Raw genomic sequence first — 21,021 nt, 5'->3', positions numbered from 1 at the left:
TTTTAGTTTCTATAAATGTAGTTTTCTGCATTAGAGTTAACACCAGTCTTGACCACACGGTGGTGCTCTGTTCTCAGGTCCCAGTCGAGTGCTTAAAAACAAGGTGTGTTCCTGAGAAATGCAACAGAAAGCAGAACAACTCCCTGAAACTTCACCTTATTTCTGTTTCAGTCTTGTTTCTCAATCATCCGTCAAGCTGTTTCCTTTTCGTGTTTGTTTAAATTAAAAAATGTATTTGGGGAGTATTGGATGATAAAAGGAAAGAAGATTGATTTAAGAACTGCTTTAGGGCGGTTTTGCTATTATGGTACTATTGCAAAGAATATCTGAGTCCAATGTATTATTTAAATGGGGGTTGTGTTGTTAGAGTCGGTGTTGCATAGACTGTATAAAAAGGTGTTGTTGCATCATATGCTGGGAGTTGCAGGGCTTGGCAGCATAGATAAGATATGAGACTCTCTCTCTCTCTCTCTCTCTCTCTCTCTCTCTCTCTCTGTGTGTCTGTGTGTGTGTGTGGGACAATGAGGATAGAATTGCACAGCTATAATGCTTTTAACAACTTGCATTGCTTCTCTCATCTCTACAGCTCAAGATCTTTTTGGAAATGTCATACCAGCTACAGTCATGGACAAAAGTATTATATGCACAACAGTAGAGCACTAAATAAAAACATGCAAAATGAATGCACATTTTCACAAAATACAAATACTTCATAAAAAAAAAAAAAATATTTTTTTTTTTTTTTTTGTGTGTGTGTGTGTGTGTGTGTGTGTGTGTGTGTGTGTGTGTGTGTGTGTGTGTGTGTGTGTGTGTGTTTGTGTGTGATATAGCTTAAAATAAGTCTCAGAAACATGAAACTCTTGGACAACAATTTTCTATTCACACACAACCAGCACTAAAGTGCGATATCATATTTGCATGATGCAACATAAGTTTTCTTTCTGCCTGCTTCGCCTTTAAGAAGCAATAACGAAACAACGAGGACATCCGTAAAATGAAATCGACTTTCGCATTTCATCCTGCAGCCAATGAGCAGACCAGCTCAAAAACTACTATGGCAAAAGCTTAGCTTATGAATATTTAGTAGGTCAAGAGACGTTGCTCGGTTGAATTCTCTGGAGGCGCGCGGTAAATGTGGATTTCAAAGTATTTTATTGTTTTACATGTAGTATTGCGAAATAGACAACACACATAATTAAAGCTGTTAGAGAGAAAAATAATAAAATAAGATACAATGATGCTAATGAAAATAATTACAATATACATTAAAATGGCAACAAAGCATTGCATTTTATGTTTTCGTTATATTTACGAGATATATACTTCTAGTTGTCTATTATAGATCTGTGACTGCCACCCACATTTCTACCGCTCAGCCAATCAGTACGCGAGCGTCCCTCTACGTAATTAATATTCATGAGCTAAGTCTTCCCCCTTGAAGGCGTGCTTTCCTTGACTACCTCTCACTTTTATTATATCTACACGCCCTTTTACGAAATTGTCTGTATGCCAGCCAATCAGCTTGCGAACTTCTCGGCTACGTCGTTAATATTAATGACACAAACCCTGGCCGTAGTAGGATTTGTAAACACGAAGTAAGCGCACAACACACACTCACTCACGCGCACACTGGGGATTTCCACCCAGGCGCTTGTTTCCTTCACTTGTTTTGCTTTCGATCTGAAGAGCGAAATCAAACTCATTTGACTTTTCGTTTTGTTATCGAGAACTACAAATTGTCAAGATTCTTCATACACTCTTTGCTTTTATTACTAGAGTGATTTCTACGCGTCGCAGGTAATTAATTGCATTTCCGCATGTATTTATGGGGCTCATGTATATGTAAGTATGTGGATGTTTATGCTGTAGGCCACGTAGAGTTGCTGGGATGAGTGTAAAATCGAAAGTCATGGGGTGTTTTGATCCAGTGGGAATCAAGGAATGCTTATTTTCACTTTTGAGTTGAGTTGACAACACTATCACACTTATTTGGCGAGGTTGAAGTCATCGGATTTAGTGTGCTGCAAGAATGATTGGGACACTGCAATGTAACTTCAGCGTAAGTTCTGAGCAGAACTGATAAATAACGCCTTTTTAATCTCAAATTATGTTGTTGAGAAGTTTGCACGGACGTTTGGATATTGTTGTTACAGTTATTGACTTACATGGATGTGTACTGGGTGTAATGGGCACTGTATAATGGAAAGGGTCTGTCATAAACTGGTGCACCAATATCTGAATCCAGATCTTGTTTCAAAATATAGCTTAATATTCTTATAGCATGAAAGCTTAGTAATAAAATGCAGTAAAAACTAAAATTGTCTATTTCAGATCATGTGATGATTGAATTTGGGCAGTTCAGTGTTAAAATGTATAGTATGAAAGACTAACAAGAAAGTCGAGTAAATAGTTTAGATGAGAAATTTCTTTAAGAAATAGTGCTCATTCTTTGCTGTAATCTAATGCTATTCATTTATGTTGGCACTGCATGATGGCAGAATTAGTTTAACATCTAGAAACAGACAGAAACAAATGTCTTATATATTCAATATCAACCAATATCAATAAACTAAAATCACTAACAGCAGCTATACAGTATGTGACCAGTGTATCATGCCTTACTTTTTTGTGTGTGGTTTTCTGCATGTTTTTCAAAATATAGCTGCTTTTTAATTTTCTTTTTGGGTTCATAATTGTGCCTATCTGTGCTTATGTTATATGTAGTATGCAGTGTAATTCCTGTATGTTGTTGGTTTATGTTGCGATTGCCTTTGCTTGCTCTCATTTCCTAATGGACCATAAAAGCTCAAAGGTCTTCGCACCAAACTGATGATTTTAAAGCCTGAGTTTTGATTGTGATTAACTATAAACCTTTTATGAGCTTGAATTGGTTAATCAGTAACTTGTAATTTGCGCTTTGTTAAACGAAAACCGATAAAGAAACATCAAGTACTCCTCATGTCTGTCATCTTGCATGATTGATATTACAGGTTTGCCCACATGTACTCCATGTACTCTTAGATAAACTCACTCTCTCTCTCTCTCTCATTCACACACACTCCAACATCCTCTATCTGTGTTGTCATTCATGTCCTCCTGACTCATGGTCCTGACTCTTGCTTTCATGAAATCCCAAATACGAATCATATTTCATAATCGTTTTGTTTGGAGTAACTTCCAGTAAATTGTGATTCAGATGATCTCTGCTGGAGGTTTGTTTTTTAGAAATAGGGTTAAAGTTTCTCATCGTGCTTCCTAGATATAGAATGTGCAACCTGTTGAGGGGGAAAAAGTTGCTGTCAAACTTTGACACATTCCAGATCTCTCTTTGACTCTCTCTCTCTTTCTCTAGGCCAGCATGCCGGTGGAGAGAATGCGTATGAGACCATGGTTGGAAGAGCAGATAAACTCTTGTAAAATACCGGGGCTTCTATGGGTGAACAAGGTACTGTGACTGTGTCTTTTTACAGCATTGTTTTGTTACAACTACATATGCCATGAGCTAGATGCTATTATTTGTGAAGCATTTTGTCATGTAAATGTGACTGCGTGCAAAAACGCAGTGCATTTAGGGTGTGTCTTGGCTTGTGACATGTTTTGCATGTTCTTTGCCTGCAGGAGAAGAGAATATTCCAGATTCCATGGATGCATGCTGCGCGACACGGCTGGGACGTGGAGAAAGATGCGCCACTCTTCCGAAACTGGGCCATCCATACAGGTGCAGTCAGCACACAGACTGTCATATGTGCACAGTAATGCACATATACTTACTGTACAAACAACATTCTTGAAGTGTAAGGATGCGATTGTGAATATTCAAGCTAGATCTAAATCAAACTAGGTCTCAGTTTTGTTAGAACAGTTTGAATGGCAATGACCTATTTGCGAAGATGATCTAGTAGTTGTTGGCATGCTGAGTTGCAGTTGCTTCGGAGTTATGAATGGTTGCTAGGGTTTCTATATGGATTTTAGGGTGTTCTTGGTTGTTGCTAGGGTTATGCTTGTTTGGATTTTGCTAGGGTTTTGGTTGCTTGGATATTCTGGGTTGGGTGGTTGCTAGGGTGGTTACTTGTTGGTTACTAAGGTGTTCTGGGTGGTCGCTAGGGCTTTACTTGTTGGTTACTGGGGTGTTCTAGGTGGTTGCTATGGTTTCTAGGATATTCTTGGTTGGGTGGTTGCTATGGTTTTACTAGTTGGTTACTGGGGTGTTCTAGGTGGTTGCTATGGTTTCTAGGGTATTCTGTATTGGGTGGTTGCTAGGGTTTTACTAGTTGGTTACTGGGGTGTTCTAGGTGGTTGCTATGGTTTCTAGGGTATTCTTGGTTGGGTGGGTGGTTGCTATGGTTTTACTTGTTGGTTACTGGGGTGTTCTAGGTGGTTGCTATGGTTTCTAGGGTATTCTGTATTGGGTGGTTGCTAGGGTTTTACTAGTTGGTTACTGGGGTGTTCTAGGTGGTTGCTATGGTTTCTAGAGTATTGTGGATTGGGTGGTTGCTAAGGTTTTACTAGTTGGTTACTGGGGTGTTCTACGTGGTTGCTATGGTTTCTAGAGTATTGTGGATTGGGTGGTTGCTAGGGTTTTACTAGTTGGTTACTGGGGTGTTCTAGGTGGTTGCTATGGTTTCTAGAGTATTCTGGATTGAGTGATTTCTAGGTTTTACTAGTTGGTTACTGGGGTGTTTCTAGGTGGTTGCTATGGTTTCTAGGGTATTCTGGATCAGGTGGTTGCTAGGGTTTTACTAGTCGGTTACTGAGGTGTTCTAGGTGGTTGCTATGGTTTCTATGGTATTCTTGGTTGGGTGGGTTGCTAGGGTTTTACTAGTTGGTCACTGGGGTGTTCTAGGTAGTTGCTATGGTTTGGTATTCTTGTTTGGTTTTGCTAGGGTTTTACATTCTGGGTTGGGTGGTTGCTATGGTCTTGTTACGGGTTGTTGGTTGCTAGGGTGTTCAGTTGTGGGGTGTTCGCTGGGCTTTTTACTTGTTGGTTCCTAGGGTATTTTGTGTTGGGAGATTGCTAGGATTTTGCTAGTTGGATGCTAGGGTGTTTGTTTCTGGTCTAGAGTCTAAAGTCAAAAGAGACTTACAATATATCTCCATGATATTCCTATTCTTATCTATAGTTTGAGTTTCATTGAATGTTTACAGCTAATGATGTCAATTTAGATATAAAGAGCTGATGTGATAGTAAACTGTCATTCTGCATTATGTGTATCCAGTTTTTGACTGCCATTTTTTTTTTTTAGGGAAATATCAACCAGGTGACAAACCGGACCCCAAAACATGGAAGGCGAACTTCCGCTGTGCAATGAACTCCCTACCTGATATAGAGGAGGTGAAAGACAAAAGCATGAAAAAGGGAACAAACGCCTTCAGGGTGTACAAGATGCTGTCATCATCTGAGAGGCTTTCAAAGAGAGGTCAGTCGATCACACATCAGGGCTGACACTGACTGCATCACAGAGACCAGCCTTCGTTTCCTTCTGACACGCTGCACATAATGATGTGCAGTTTAAAGACATTTCTGTCATGTTTGTTTAGTCACACCTAAGCATGGTATGATCTCACTTAGTCTGCCTCTTATAACTATGATTTTCAGCTGTAACTGATAAAACTGCGTCTAAAAAATGTGAAGATTTTGGGTGAATCTCACAAAAGCTGAAAATATGTTTGCCATATTTCACCTACAAAAAATATTAGAAAGGAATAAGAAATTATTTCGTGCATGAACACCTTTTAATTTAATTATTTTGTCCCCTACATTATTTTCATAAAAATTAAACGCATTTAATTACACACACACACACACACACACACACACACACACACACACACACACACACACACGCACGCACACACACCTATGTGTGTGTGTGTGTGTGTGTGTGTGTGTGTGTGTGTGTGTGTGTGTGAATAATTGTGCTTAATTGTCATGAAAATAATGTCATGGTGGTATTTTGTACTGCTTGATGTTGATTTAAATAAAAACATTATTAATGTGGATCTAATTACCATTGAGAATAATAATTAAAAAGAAAAAAAAATCAAAAGTAACACATCCAGAATCCTTAAGATGAGAAAAATATTTGCATTATAGTAAAACTACTATGTAATAGTATATTGCGAAACATCTGACTTAAAAAAAAAAAAAATGTTTTTTGGGGGCGAATCACATAAAAGCTTATGAGAATATATGTGAAAAATTGTAATAAATATTTATGAATTGCATATGTATGAACAACTTTATGTGTATGTGTGAGAATAAATGTGCTAAATTTTCATGAATATTTGTTAAACAAAAACAATTGCTACTGACAATAATAATTACAAACAAACAAATTCTATAAAATGAAAAGCATACAGAATCATTAATATAACGATAAAAATGTTTACATTATAGTAAAACCAGTATCTAATATTATATTGTGAAACATTTTAATGGCCCTAAACATTTTTTTTTATCTTTAAGATCAAATGAAATATCCTGTTATTTTGTTATGATATTGGGGTGAAATAGGCCCTAGAGTTCTTCTTGACAGGTTTTGTGACATCTGTCGTTTTGATACTTTCTGAAGTGCTATTTATTTGCATGCACTGATCTAGATTTGTGTGTCTGTTTCTCAAAGGAAAAAAGAGAGGAATTGAAAAAGAAGAAAAGATGAAGGTATCGACTTTCATTCTTCTGTATATTCTGTACTCTGTATATTTCATTCTGTATATTTTGTAGCTGTCAGAAATGCGCTAATCAAAAAAAGGTTTGAGATTAATTGGCACTAATGTGAATATAATGTGTGTGTGTGTGTGTGTGTGTGTGTGTGTGTGTTAACTGCAGGCAGTGCGACCATGCCCTATGCCTTCGAGTTGGGAAAACAGTAATGGCTCTTCAGCTTGTAAAACCCCAGTCACTATCAAGCAGGAGGCAGATTACTCTGGCACAGGTAGGTAGTGAACTTCCTGCTCCGCCCTGCACACCTGTGTTTAGTGAGTATATTCAGCTGGAACCGGTTCTCTACAGTCTAGCAAGAAAGGAGTTACGATCTGAAATGCTATCTGCTCTATGGGTTAGTTTTTGTCTGTACACTCTCTCTGCTGCACATTTTGTTTCTCATCTATTAGCAACACAGTCCAGGTTTAATTTGGCTAAAATTTCAGACTAAAGAAAATCTGTTTGACAGATCTGTTTGCTATTTGAGGGAGCATTAAAATTTGAGCCTTTTTTTAAACAGAAACTTAAAATAACCCTGAAACCTAACAATTGTATGTGTATTTATTAATAGTATTATTATTTTATTAATAATAATAATAATAAAAAAAAGATACAAAAATACTACTACTAATGATGATTATTAGATAATTATAATAAATATAGAACAAGCTATTTTTTTATGTTAGGTATACTTAGCTATTATTACACATTAGGTTGTTAAAAGATGTTGTCTCTCAAGTTTATTTTTGGATTCTTTTTAGAAAAGCGTGACTTGTGGTTTCAGAGAATATGAAAGGGTCCTTGAAACACAACAGCATTTTGTTCTGTTTTCCTCAGCCACTTTTTGCAAATACCCAGAATGCTTTAGGCTTTGCTTACAACAGTTTATTTTGCCTGTGCCTCTCCTGTCCTAGTTTAACACATGCATCATTTCACAGCTGTTTGACTTTCTCTCACATTTCGACATTCGTTTGACATTTTGTTTGACTTTCTCACATTGCGACATACAAATACATATGTAATTTATGCGAAGTCAATTTTTTTTAATTAATTTATTTTGGGGTTTTTTTTAGGCGACAATACAGCTCAAACGTTCTTGACAGATTTAAGTAAGATTTGCCTTTTCTTTTTTTATGGGATATGATCACACTACACCTATCATTCTGTCACGGACCAGTTTATCCAGATCTCCTTGTTACTGTGTTTGTTTAATCACGTCCAGTGTTCTCTGTTTCCCCCTTCAATTTCAAATGCACTCAATCGGGGTAAAAGGTGAGCTTAGTTAGTGTTGTGTTGTTTTGTTATTCATGTGGGGTTTGTGATACATCGAATTGGCAAAGCAAAATCAACTGAAGCGTAATTGATTTACAAACAGCCTTTCAGCTGGTTTCCACTGCATCATTTCAATACGGAGTCATGGGAATAGAGTTCAGCTTCGTGGACCGGAGGGATTGCAAGGATTGAGGGAGTGAAAAATGACACAGATCTGGCTCACTCCCCCTTAAGAAACACGTTCACTTCCCACATTACTGTTCTCCATATTCACTCTCTCTTCCCTGTTCTCCTTCCTCAGAGGCTGGTGGGCGGAGCCCAGCGGACGACCACCTGATCATTAACGATCTGCCGGACGTTTGTCAGACCATCGAGGTGGTGACGGAAAACGAGGAGCAGGCTGTGACCTCCAGCGACCTGTACCCCTTACAGATCTCCCCCGTCTCCTCGTATGGAGGTTGGCTTGACAAATATACTCTCAATCCTTTAGCCATGACTATAGTAACAGTGCAGCATTGCTTTGAGATCCTTATTGGTTTTTGAACTTTGATGGTTTTGGACCGTGATACCAGTTGCACTTATCCAGTTACAAAATAATCAACAGTTATCTGTGCTTAGTGGTTTCCTCGTATGCTCCAGACATATCGAACTTGTGCAGGAGGTGTGGGTTTGAATTTGCCCCAGTCCAGTTCCAGTTGCTGAAGTATTTTGACTTTTTATTTAATATAAATGTTCAGACCTCCAAACCACCCTTGTTTGCTTTTTAGTGGCCAGTGGAAACTTGATCATGTGTATGTGCAAACAAACAAGCATGGCAACATGTTTTTTCTTATTTAGTATTTTTTGTCTTGTTTTCCGGTACAAATATCTACAAATCTAGATACATTTAAAAAAAAAATGATTTAAGATATCAAGTCTTGTTTTCTGGAAAATGTTTCAAAATTACGTTTTAAAACGTGAAAATAATATCTGTCTATGGGAAAAATATAAGGAAAAATCTTGTTTTCATTTTGAATTATGTTTATATTTCTTTCCCCATTGACATATTTTTTCTTGTTTAAGGCATAAACTCAATTAATTTTGATAATTTTTCAGGAAACTGGACTTAATATTTTTTGGTATTGTGCTTTTCAAGTAAATGCATTTTGATTTTTATATATCTGTCCTGAGGCCAGTTTCAGAAAGGAGGTTTAGTGAAAACTCTGAGTATGTTAACCCTGAATTGAGGGAAACTCTGGGTTTTCCGTTTCAGAATGGAAAGTTTGTCAAACCCCAGAAAGCCGGCTAGGTCAAGCCCGTTTCTGAAAGAGAGGTAAACAATACACTGACTCATTCACAATTTTAAATCACAAATTAAACCTAAACACATCATTAACACACACTCTTCATTAAACCCAGAGTTTCTTTCGGTCTCCTCCCCCTTTTTAAAGAATAAGCGATGATTAAATACCTCATCCAAATTGACAAAAACGACATGTCCTCTTATACTGAATCCTGTAGATGAGGAGGCCACATTAATTTGTAATAAGTTACATTTACATTGGAAGAGGATTATTTTGATTTCTTTGCCATATCCACACATTACTGTATGGAATGAAACGATTGCCAGATGTCACCACCACCACCACACCTGTTAAATTTATTTGGTCATCTTTATTTCCTACAAATACAAAAGCAACAGTTATTTGTATTCCTGTTGGATTTTAATATTCTTCTATTATTTGGTATTGTGGCCATCCTCTTCATCTGTTCTTCATTATTTTGCGAGCATTCTTGCTGTTGGCTGAGTAGAAGTCAATGTTAATTTCATTGCTCTAATTAAGAAATGTAACAGGTTGGATTCGAGAACATTTAATTATGTGAAAAGAACATTAGACTGTGGAAAAAGCTGCTGCGCACTGAAATAGACACTGAATGATATTAATTTAATCTGTCAAATGCTAGTAAAGTCATGTAGCCTACACTCAACCTTTTATGCGTAAAGCTTTACCTGATTGAATTATGTTTTTATTCTCCATGTTTAGTTGCCTTTCTTTTGCCTGTAGGATCCCATGAAAAGTAATATTAGTTCAATAACTTACCGTTCTGCCAGTTTTACCTTTGATATTATACCAGTGATTAAGAATTAAAGTTATTTATTGACTCTGAGGTATGCGGATGACTTTTTGTCGGTGCTGTTGTCATGGTGAATCATAATATCAGTGCTCCATTGATCATGGCATCTCATAGTCATGGTGCACGCGCTAAACTCAATTTGAACTAACTCAGTTCAGCTGTTCTGAACCCCAAACTCAGAGTTTCCCATCTCAGGGTAAGTTAACTCAGACTTTAAGTTTCAACTCAGAGTTGGTTGAACCTCCTTATTGAAACGGACCCCTGGAAAACAAGACATATGTTTAAGTAGATTGTTTATTGCATTGTAGATAAGATATTTTTAGTGAACAAAGTTAGTACACTACAAAAAATTATTTTTGTACTTTTTGTTTTCCAAAACATATATAAAAATTCATAAATCTAGATACATTTACTTGAGTAAACTGCTAGTTTACCCAATTGTATTTCGGCACCCCGGGTTGCCAGCTGGCGGAAAACATTGTATTTAATTTCATTCATCTTCAAGTGCGCGCGTTCCTGTTTGTGTCATCAATCTGGCAACCTGCCTGTGCATCAAGTCTGAGGAGGAGGGGCCGGGTGAAAAAACCCTCTCCAATATTTTGAATTTGCACTGCAATACCTAGTTCAACCACTCGGTGTCAATCCTACATACAGCACCTTTAATATCTTAAGTAATTTTGTTTCTTAAAGTATCTTGAGTTAAGAATGTGAAGATGTGTGTATGGAAAACAACAAAAATACTAAGTAAGAAAAATCATTTTTGCAGTGTATCTGTTGTCCTTATTTGAAAAGAAAGTGTTGATTTTAAATCAGATTTAAGATATCACTCCTAAAGCATTTAATTTTTGGCTTGAAACATGCTTTGACACATTGAGATCGGTGTAAGCCATGTGTGTTCGTTGTGTTGTACAATGTCCATTAGAGTTGAGCCTCAAGGACACGCTGTCTGCGTCACGTCGGCCGTACCTCTGTACTGTAACTCGGCTCTGGCTAGATGGAGTTAATATATAACGATGAGGTGCAAACACAATTCACTCTCACCTGCATGTGCTCGTCTTCATAAAGTTAAAGTGTGCCTTAAATATGTTATAAAGGCCTGACACAGTAATCCACTTATAATGCTATAACGGACAAATTTTGCACAAAGATATTTGATTCTGATGATTCTTGATTCTGATAGCAAGATTTGACATTTTGTGAGTGGTATTTGCCCATGCAAAACTGCAGCTGCAATGCTAAAGTACTCTAGGTGGTTGCCATGGTGTTGCTATGGAGTTGCCAAGGTGTTCATTGTAGTGCTGTATTTAGTGCAATGCAATGTGGCTTATAAAGTGTTCTAAGTGGTTGATATGTGGTTACTAGACTGTTCTGATTGGTTGCTAGGTAGTTACGGACATGACTACAATGTCATATCAAATTGTGTTGCCAATTACTTCTACACTATTGTAGTATTTATTATATATTTTTAATATAAGATTTATATTTTATGTAAACTCTACGGAGCCCCACACATGACATGCAGGAATAATTTATATTGTGGCCAATTAAGAATTTGTTCCCACAAATGATTAATTAGTCCCCTTGATTTGGGAAATTATGGCCATGTTCTGACGAATAAATCATTAACTCTTATTTTATTATTATTTATAACATTATTTTTTACATAAACTTACTTTTTTTTTTAAACTTACGCATTTTTTTTTTATAAATGTACACATTTTACGTTCACAAACTAGCCTTTAAATGACCTGAAAAAGCAACAGTAAAGGCATTAATATGATCTTGCTTCAGTTCATAAAGTATATCCTATAAATGGGTCTCCCGACATTGACTAATTATTACGGTAAAAAAAAAAAAAAATATATATATATGTATGTGTACTGTATATATATATATATATATATATATATATATATATATATATATAGAGAGAGAGAGAGAGAGACAGAGAGGATGTGTCTATTTATGTAAAGTGTGGGTTTGGGTTTTTCCCATGATGAAACAGGCTACAAACAATGTTGTTATCAAAAATACAGTTTTACTGTCTACTGTTGTTTGTAATAGCCAGTGAGATCATGTTGCATCATGTTATTTTATTTCTAAAATCTAAACTAAAATATTACTGGCACAAACCACCATAAACAAAGGGTGTTCTGGCAGGTTTCTATAATATCCTTTTTTTTTTTGTCGTAAGTCTATAAGAATTTTCTGTATGAAAAATCTTCAGTTTAATTGCATGAATCATTCATTGGTGGTTGGTAGCAAATGCTCAAGTGTAATACTGTGGGTTAGAAGTTCATTCAAATTCCTAACTGGCAAAGCGAGTAATAGACTAGTTATATCTTAGCAAACACCACTAATTAATTGTTGCAAACTATGGCAGAGGCTTGCTTCCAATAAGAAACCATCCAGCTCACTGCTAAAAGCATGAACACTATTAGATCCAAGATTACTGTTAGAGCATTTCCACATTTCCTTCTATAAGTGTTGCTATTTTATTCAGTCCCCTCTGGGAGCTAGTTACAAGTAAGGAATGCAGATGATGCATTTTAATGTAGCTACTCTTCTGTCTGCTCATTGACTGCGTTTGGAGTACTGAGATGAACTCTTGGCATTGTTGAGATTGTGGGGCTTGGCTTATGAAAACTTGTTTTAGTGGCGTGAAATTTACCGTACAGTGCCACTTGTCAGAACGTTTGTACATGGCCTGGAATGTTGACTCATGTCCTGTTGTTCCGTGTTTTCCAATCAACAATACTTTTTTTTTCTCTTTTCTCAGAAGTCCCTGGGGCTGAAAGTGTGTGGTTTCGCAGCATGAAATGTCTTGCCCAAGTTTTGAGTTATTCATAGTAAACACAAACACGAAAAGCCAAAGCAAACTATCTTCCTTTTCCTTGTATTTATGATTTATATTGTCTTATCTAAGCATCTCTAAGTGCAATTTAAGCAGTTTTTCCTCATCTGAAACATTAGACTGGCCCTGCAGGATATCTTTCAGTCATTAATTGGTGTAATCAGTTAAAACGTCTAAACCTGTAAGGGTTAAGTATACAAGGCGTACAGACAGGCCATCGGTTGAAGATTTTTTTTCATCCACCCCATACACGATAACCCGTCTGTCAGGAAATCCCTGATGGATCAGTCTAAACACTTTGCTTTCTCTCCATTTTGCAGCTGAGAGCGATACAGACAGCGCCAGTGAGGAAGACAACAAAGAGGTATGTGCAAAACTTTCCCATTGCGAAAATAGACAGGCTTAAACACAGAATAGATTGTTATAGTGTTCACTTGTAAGAATTATTGCAGACTACAGTGGCCAAAAGAACTAACCAAATAGAAGAGTTATTTTAATGGGTGTGTCCAAGCAATACCCAGAATCCTTTTGTGTATGTCTGTTTATTGTAACGGCTTTAGGGGTGTGAGGAACTGAATTGTGCTTCTCATACAGACACTGAAGGCCAAAATATGCTGTATAATATTATTCAAAATGGAAATTTGCTGAAAATTTACTCACCCTCAGGACATTCAAGATGAGTTTGTTTCTTCATCCGAACAGATTTGGAGAAATGTAGCATTACATCAGTTGCTCATCAATGGATCCTCTGCAGTGAATGGGTGCCGTCAGAATGAGAGTCCAAACAGCTGATAAAAACATCACAGTAATCCACATGAGTCCAGTCCATCAATTAACATATTGTTAAGGTGAAAGTTGTGTGTTTGTGAGAAACAAATCCATTAGTAAGACGTTTTTAACCTCAAGCTGTTGCTTCTGTCTAAAATACGAGTCCTCTATCAATAATATAACTTTCTCCAGTGAAAAAGTTGTCTCTTTTGAATCTGGAGAGAAATATGCACAGGTCAAGCAAAAAACAGCTCTAAACAAGAATGTCTGTGGATTTTGATGTGAGAGGACGACAGGGGGTGGACTTTTTCACTGCAGGACACATTATTATGGATTCTGGACTCATATTTTCAGAAACGATGGGCTAAAGTTAAAAACATTAATAATGGATTTGTTGCTTACAAACAAATTTTTTCACTTCTTAAGATGTTAACTGATAAACTGGAGTGGTGTGGATTATTGTGATGTTTTTATCAGCTGTTTGGACTCTCATTCTGACGGCACCCATTCACTGCAAAGGATCCATTGGTAATGCTACATTTCTCTAAATCTGTTTCAATGCAGAAACAAACTCATCTACATCATGGATGGCTTAATGCTGAGTACCTTTTAAGCAAAATTTTTCATTTTTGGGTGAACTGTTGCTTTAACATTAGTGTGTGTTGCATTCTCAGCCACAAGAGGCACTGTCACATAAACTAACTACGGCAAATGCAACACTTAGAGGAGAATCTTGTCGACCGAGTTAGTGTTTACTGGGGGGGGGGGGGGGGGGGGGGGGGGGGGGGGGGGGGGGGTCTTGTCGACCGAGTTAGTGTTTACATTTTTATAGCAGCTGCCTGAATAACAGCATTCAGTTTAGTGGCTCAGACATTTAAAGGAAATTGTCTTGTACTGAGGTTTGTTACTGACATGACAAAAAATATGCATGTTAATATACACCACATGCTTGCAGTGCCAAAAATGCATAGAGTATGTTTCTAGCCTAATATGGGACAAGAGCACTGATCCAGAGCCTGTGAAGGGTTTTTTGTGCCTTTTGAATTTCACAGAGAAAGTTTTCCCAGCCTTGTGCAAATTTTTCACAGGCCATCGCAGTAGTAAGATTACAGACTCAAATTTGCCTGATAGTCTAACATATCTAAGTACTCCCTCACTTTGCCTTTTTGCATGATGAGTCCGGCCTGTGATTGTCTCTAGTGATGACACAGCTGTTTTTGAGTAAACTAGATTTGGGGGCCAAAAGTTTTGCATTTGGTCTTGTACAAGTGTGCCAGATTTATATAAATCAACTTTAGCTTGAACTTTTAACTTTTAATCAAGAAACAAACAGAATATGAACAAGCATTTTTACTTTGAAACAGAGGTCTTCGATGCATTATTTAGGCAAAGGATGGGATAGAAAGACTTTGAAAAAAAAAAATGATTGTAAAAGTGCATTTTAAGCCTGACCTATAATATGCATAACTTGCTTTATTAATCAATTTACAAACATTTCAGTGTTTTGCATTCCGATGATTATTGATTATGTACAGTGTTATATACTTTAGATTCATTTGAACATGCTTTGCAACTTGCTAGTCAGATAATGACTAAAATTATCATCCTAGAGCACATTTAATAGACAAAAGTTTGTATATGCATGATGATTTTAGTTTTTTTTTTCTGGAAAAGGAAGACTTTACATTTTAAATGGCTTTATCTGCTAAAAGCTGAGTTTAAAGCTAGAGATATGGACTTGAAGCTACAAAACTTTAAATGCCAGGTCTTGTGATTTAATGTTTCATGCCTGAAAGTTTGTGGCTTTTCCTACTTCCCGTTTACAAGCGCACAGTATCTATCCACACATCTAAGCTCCAGCATGCATCTGGGTAAATCTTACATGGCAGACACTCAACCCCCTGTTTTCGGTTCCTGTACCTCAGAACTCTGATGCAAAACAAGACGAGGAAAAAAAGAGAAAAAACAAGCAGTGACGTGAGGCATCTCACTGATTCTGGTAAATGTGCTGCGGCTTGTTAGAAAACTATTGATATAGAAAGACTTAATCTCTGATTCACCCGTAGAATTGCTGTCACCCAGAAGACCGCTGTCAGCTTTGACGGCTGATTAAAATGTCACTTAGGCTTTGAGGGAGGGGAATTTTGCTTCACCTGCAAAAAAAAACCTCATGGCAGGATATTAACACCCTGAAAAGTTTTTCATGATCTTACAAATCTACAGGCTAAAGCTGAAGTCATACTTCTTTAGGTATTTAACTGCAGCATCAAATAAGTTAAATAAAACAACTTCATTTAGTATTTATTGTCATTTATAACTTTACTAAAGTTGTCCAACCAAGAGCAATGAGTGTTTTTATATTGTTTTTAAATGAATATTTAATGTCAAAATGACTGCATATTTTATTTCATATCATTGTTTTATTTATTTAATAAATTTTTTATATATATTGAGCATATTTAATTTTTTTATTTTTTATGCAAATATTATTTTCATATAAAAATGGTACCGTGTTATTTTTTTCTTAGTACTTAAAATCTAATAACTTGATTTTTGACTTTAATGTAAGACTGTTTAAGCTCTACTTAAAGAGCTCGCCCTCACTTTTTATCCTTTTAGTTTTTGTGATAAATTTGCCCTCACATGGTGTCAGGAAGCCAGCAGGTCCTGCAGTCTGATGATAGCTAGTCTGTCGCCATAATTCTGTCAGTAAAAACAATAGAAGCTATAAATAATCATTCATTTTAAGTGCTGTTAGACAGACTGTTTTATGCGCCAGTTATCAGTTTAAACGGTTCAGACGTGTGAAGCAAACGTCTTACAGGCAGTGCGGCAGTTTCTAGAGAGAACAATCAAAGTCATGAAGTTGAGTGGCAGAGAGGAAATGCAACTGATGGTGGTGAGCTTTGTGCTGTGAGTGGTGGGGCCCCTGGCGATGTGGGCGATAACGCTCTCATGCAATTCGGGATTATCAGAATTTGAACACAAGGAAGTGTGTGTTTTTACGACATGGCTTCAGGTTGTAATTCATGAAAATATACTGTTAGTTCCTGGGTAGAAAACTGACAGATTGTAAATGCTAACTATCACCTTTGTGCTCTTGATGAAGACACTTAACCTCAGCAGAGATTACCAGACCTTTTGTCATGTTCATGATTCTCTGATGTTGTTTAAAAATAACACAACACGTAAAAAAAAAAAAAAAAATTTCCCCTTTTTTTTTAAAGTAAATTATTTTATTTATATGTTTTATTGAAAAATTATATATTTTATTTTTACATTTTTGTTATTTAATTAATAACTTAGAGGGACTGAACCTATACTAAGGGTAGGATGAGGATGAAAGTTTAGGATGAAAGTATCTGTTACATCTGAGGTTTTCAAACTGGGGTCTGAAAGAGAGTTTAGAGAAAATCATTTTTAAAAATGTAAATATGTAAATAAATAAATACATTTGATTAAAATAAATAGTTTGAAATAACAAAAAAAATTAAAATAAATAATTATGATTAAAATGAAAAATTAAAACATTTGATATAATAAAGTTAAAATAAATTATATACACACACACACACAAAACATCTAACAGTGCAATACTATAATGAATGTAATAGTGTAATATAATATTTAAGAGTGAAGTAAATAATCTTCAAAATAATATTTACATATATTAATAATCCATATTAATATTACTTAGTTTTCACATTACATATTTTCACCTAATTAATTTGCACATATTTAGAATATTATGTTTTTTTACATGACATTATATAGCTGCCTTTTACATTTTTGGGTGGAGGTCTTATTTGGGGGTCCATGGCATCTAAAAGATTGAAAATTGGGGGTCCGTGGTATCTAAAAGATTGAAAACCATGACAAATTAGTATTTTATATTAGTATTTGTCATTTCTACTAGTGTCCTAATCACTGATGTGGCTTTGTTTCGTCCTGCAGCGTATTCAGGCCTTGCTTTTTGGACATGAGGACAAGAAGATGAGAATGGCCCTGCCTGGCATGTCCACTTTCATTTCTCCCGACAAGCCCAACTTCAAGATAACCACTGTCCGAGAGTCTGCACCTTCGGACCTGCACACCCCCTTCACCAGTGGCTCAAACTGGAGCCTCTTAAACACCCCTTTCCCCTCATCCTCCCTCAGCCCCGGACCCTCCGGCCAGCCACCGGTCCATGAAAAACGTGCCAGCGTCATCATGAAAACCTCAGACGTGTCCAAATCCTCCGTCAAGACTTGCTGATGAAACCTGAACACGACGTCCAGCCGGACTCGTCGAGAACACTATCATCGCCTTCGATAAAGGACCTACGAGCTCACAGGACAGCGATGGACCATCCTACGGGAGGTTAACTCAGTGCTCCCAGACAGGAAGTGACATGTGAGCTTCAATTCAGGGAGTTTTTGAGCGCAGTGACGTGTATCCGTAAGCTGCCGTAGTGATCCGCAAGCCATTATGAATGTGTAAATAGAGGGCTCATTGCCTAATTGCCTTTAGTCACCCGAGCACCTTATGGAGGAGCACTGGCTGCCATAATCAGTGACTTTTGTAGCTCGCAATCAAGGACAGACATTTTACGAGCCTTTTTCTGAAAAAAAAAAAAAAAAACGCATGCACATAAATGGCATAATATTAACTTATCTTAAGACCTTCATTGTGAGCGAATACATTTTTATACCTTAGGGATCTTTATGCAATGGATAGTACATGCCATTTCACATTATGGGCCCTGTGATGTAAGACATCCTGTGTGAATTTGTGTTAGTTTGTGGTTTTTATGACAAGACAAAGCACTTGTTTTATTATTATTTTTTTTTAACCTTTTAATGCGTCTCTTTCTACTGTATATGTGAACGTAAAGATATATGTCCTGCTTGTCTTGTGTATTCAAGTCCCAGATAATGTGTGTACACTCACAAGGGCTCCTTTAATGATTTCCACAAGATTCTGGTGTATAAAAATCATGTGATCATAAAAATAAATGATAGCCACTGTTTGGGTCAGATGTGAGTTGGTGCGGTGCAAAACTGAACACACTGTATTTTTATATTTGAGCACTTCATAGGGAGTCATTTTCTGTGGCTGTTTTAGTCAAAACCTGCTTTTGTTTAGATGATGAAAAGCAACTTAATTTTTTAACCTAGCGCTTGTTTCGTTCTATATCTAGTGATTTAATATATTAGTGATACATCTATACGCCTATAAAAGCGGCACGGCCATTTGTATATAAGTAACTTTGATAAAGTGTTAAACATTTCCTGTATATACAAAGAACTCTTATGTTTGCTGTGGACAAACAAGCAGACAGATGGTTCAAGGCTGTAACCCAGAAGTGGCAGATGGGGCATCTGACAGTGAATAATGTTGCAGGTTGTTTCTGCTGGTATGATGACAACACTCCCAGCCTAAACTTTTCCAAAGGCGGAATCCACCAATGGATCCTCACCCAAAGGGGATGTAGTGCTGACAAAGTCCTAATACAGCTTGGACACTTGGAGGACCGAGAGGTCAGGCAGCTCCCTGGTGACATCTCTGTAAAGGGTATTAAAGTAAATGCCCTCATTTTTAATCTGTAGTCTGGCCTTCGATATTTTACATTATATTCATCTTCCTTATGAATTATTTGACCTAAATGGATGTCATGCCCTGCATTTGTATGGTTAGAAAAATAAATATTGTTCATAATGCTCTCAAATGCAACTTAAAATTTCAATGTCCTCTTTTTCTGTATAAATCATGAGTTAAGCAAAATAAGTTAATGGCCAAACGGATGTTTAAAAAAGTTCACATTTTTGTTGCAGATGAAATATAACACAAATAACATTAAATAGGCTATTTTACCAGGTTAAATGTTGATTATTTATTATGAATAATTCAAACCCTTTATTAGAACTCTCTACACAAACCCTCCACACACACACCCTTTTAACGATTTTTATTTCTCTTCTCTATTTCAGAACCGAACCCAATCCTTCACCCACTATCGTCACACGCTAGCCATAGCGCAATGGATTGTGGGCAATATTAGCCGAGTGCGCAGTCCACCCTTCAAAAATCGAACTGAAATAGTCATACTCTTTTAAACATACTATGCTTTGGGACACGTTTATTCTAATCTCAAATGCTGTTTATCGTGGATAGTGTGAACATTGGGATGCAGGGCTACTGTCACAGAAGCTGCAGTTTCATTTCAAAATAAAAGCTCAAGGGTTTATCTCTTGCAAGCAGGGCTTAAAATTAACAGACGTGCACAGAGAAAATACTGTACAAGCACAGCAGGCTCACTGTTTGCGATGCTTGAAATACTGGAAGAAAAATATAAATACTGCAGTGGGGTTTCATATGATTAAGTATCTCTGAAGGGAACTGTCTTCAGAAAAGTTTTAATGGCATTTTTCCCTCTTACCTCGATGTAATGCTTATATTAAAACAGTATTTTCTACCTGCAGCGCTTCTTTGTGTAACCAAGGAAATGCTGTAGCTGCTGTTCCAGAAGCGCCATCTGCTGGCAGAGAGTGAATCTGCGTCTTATTCAGCCCGTCGGCTGTTTCTGTTTCCTGCAGGCATGTTTTATGCAGTGTTGCCAACTTCCTCTGTGCTCGCAAACTGTATTTTAATGCAGCTAATTTGTCAATAAAGCTGTTTTCACTTATATATTTTTCTGATTCTGTTGTCAGACAATGGGACGAATATAAAATAGTGACTGAAAAATGGCCCATTAAGACTACAAAACCAACTCTCTCCCTTAGATGTTAATCTGCACAGAAACCCTGATTCATAATCAGGACGTTGTCTAATTAAATCAAATACACATAATATAAACACAATGGCTGTGCTTGTTATTTCTGATATATTTGCATGTATAATAGAGTTTGAAGCGACAGAATATCTTTTTTAACTGAAAGCGCTGCTCCTTTCAGCCGATCGCTGAACAGATCAGACGCGCTGGGAAAACAAAACCTTGCGCTCATGTGGCAGTACCGGAGAGTCTCAGAAACTAAATAAGGTTTGTACAAGAAGTCGCTAGATTTGTCGCTAGGCACTTTTTTGGAAAAAGTCACTAAAGGGGTCTGAAAAGTCGCTAAATCTAGCGACAAACTGCCAAGTAGGCAACACAAAGCTACAGTTTTGCTTTAAATGTTAAAATTATACAAATTTAACCAGTGAACGATAATATCGGTTTATTCTAAGCACACATGCGTCTGCCGCTTTAAAATCTCGAGCTCGTTACAGCAGGATGGATTCTGATTGGCTGTCAATGTTTGAATTGTTCATCAGCTGAAAAAAAAAAATCGTT

The 21,021-nt window shown here is 36.9% G+C and overlaps 1 protein-coding gene across 3 annotated transcripts; it reads left to right on the top strand.

The window, feature by feature from the left end:
• The first annotated feature begins 1,576 nt into the window (after positions 1–1,576).
• On the top strand, positions 1,577–18,727 carry LOC109091573 (interferon regulatory factor 2-like). Of its 3 annotated transcripts, none has more exons than XM_042769890.1 (9): positions 1,577–1,797; positions 3,353–3,445; positions 3,619–3,718; positions 5,244–5,417; positions 6,624–6,661; positions 6,830–6,935; positions 8,277–8,432; positions 13,265–13,308; positions 17,667–18,727. In XM_042769890.1, exons 2-9 carry the CDS (start codon positions 3,359–3,361, stop codon positions 17,964–17,966), a joined length of 1,005 nt encoding a protein of 334 aa, XP_042625824.1. In that variant the 5' UTR covers positions 1,577–1,797; positions 3,353–3,358; the 3' UTR covers positions 17,967–18,727. The 3 variants fall into 3 exon arrangements, with proteins under 3 accessions (XP_042625824.1, XP_042625822.1, XP_042625825.1); XM_042769888.1 differs by lacking the exon at positions 1,577–1,797 and adding an exon at positions 1,847–2,059; XM_042769891.1 differs by lacking the exon at positions 1,577–1,797 and adding an exon at positions 3,049–3,212.
• The last annotated feature ends 2,294 nt before the right edge of the window (positions 18,728–21,021 follow it).

The sequence above is a fragment of the Cyprinus carpio genome, chromosome A14, assembly GCF_018340385.1.
Source record: "Cyprinus carpio isolate SPL01 chromosome A14, ASM1834038v1, whole genome shotgun sequence".
In the NCBI taxonomy this organism is placed as follows: domain Eukaryota; kingdom Metazoa; phylum Chordata; class Actinopteri; order Cypriniformes; family Cyprinidae; genus Cyprinus; species Cyprinus carpio.
The sequence above is the reverse complement of the archived record's forward strand: the minus strand, read 5'-3'. Positions and strand labels throughout refer to the sequence as shown.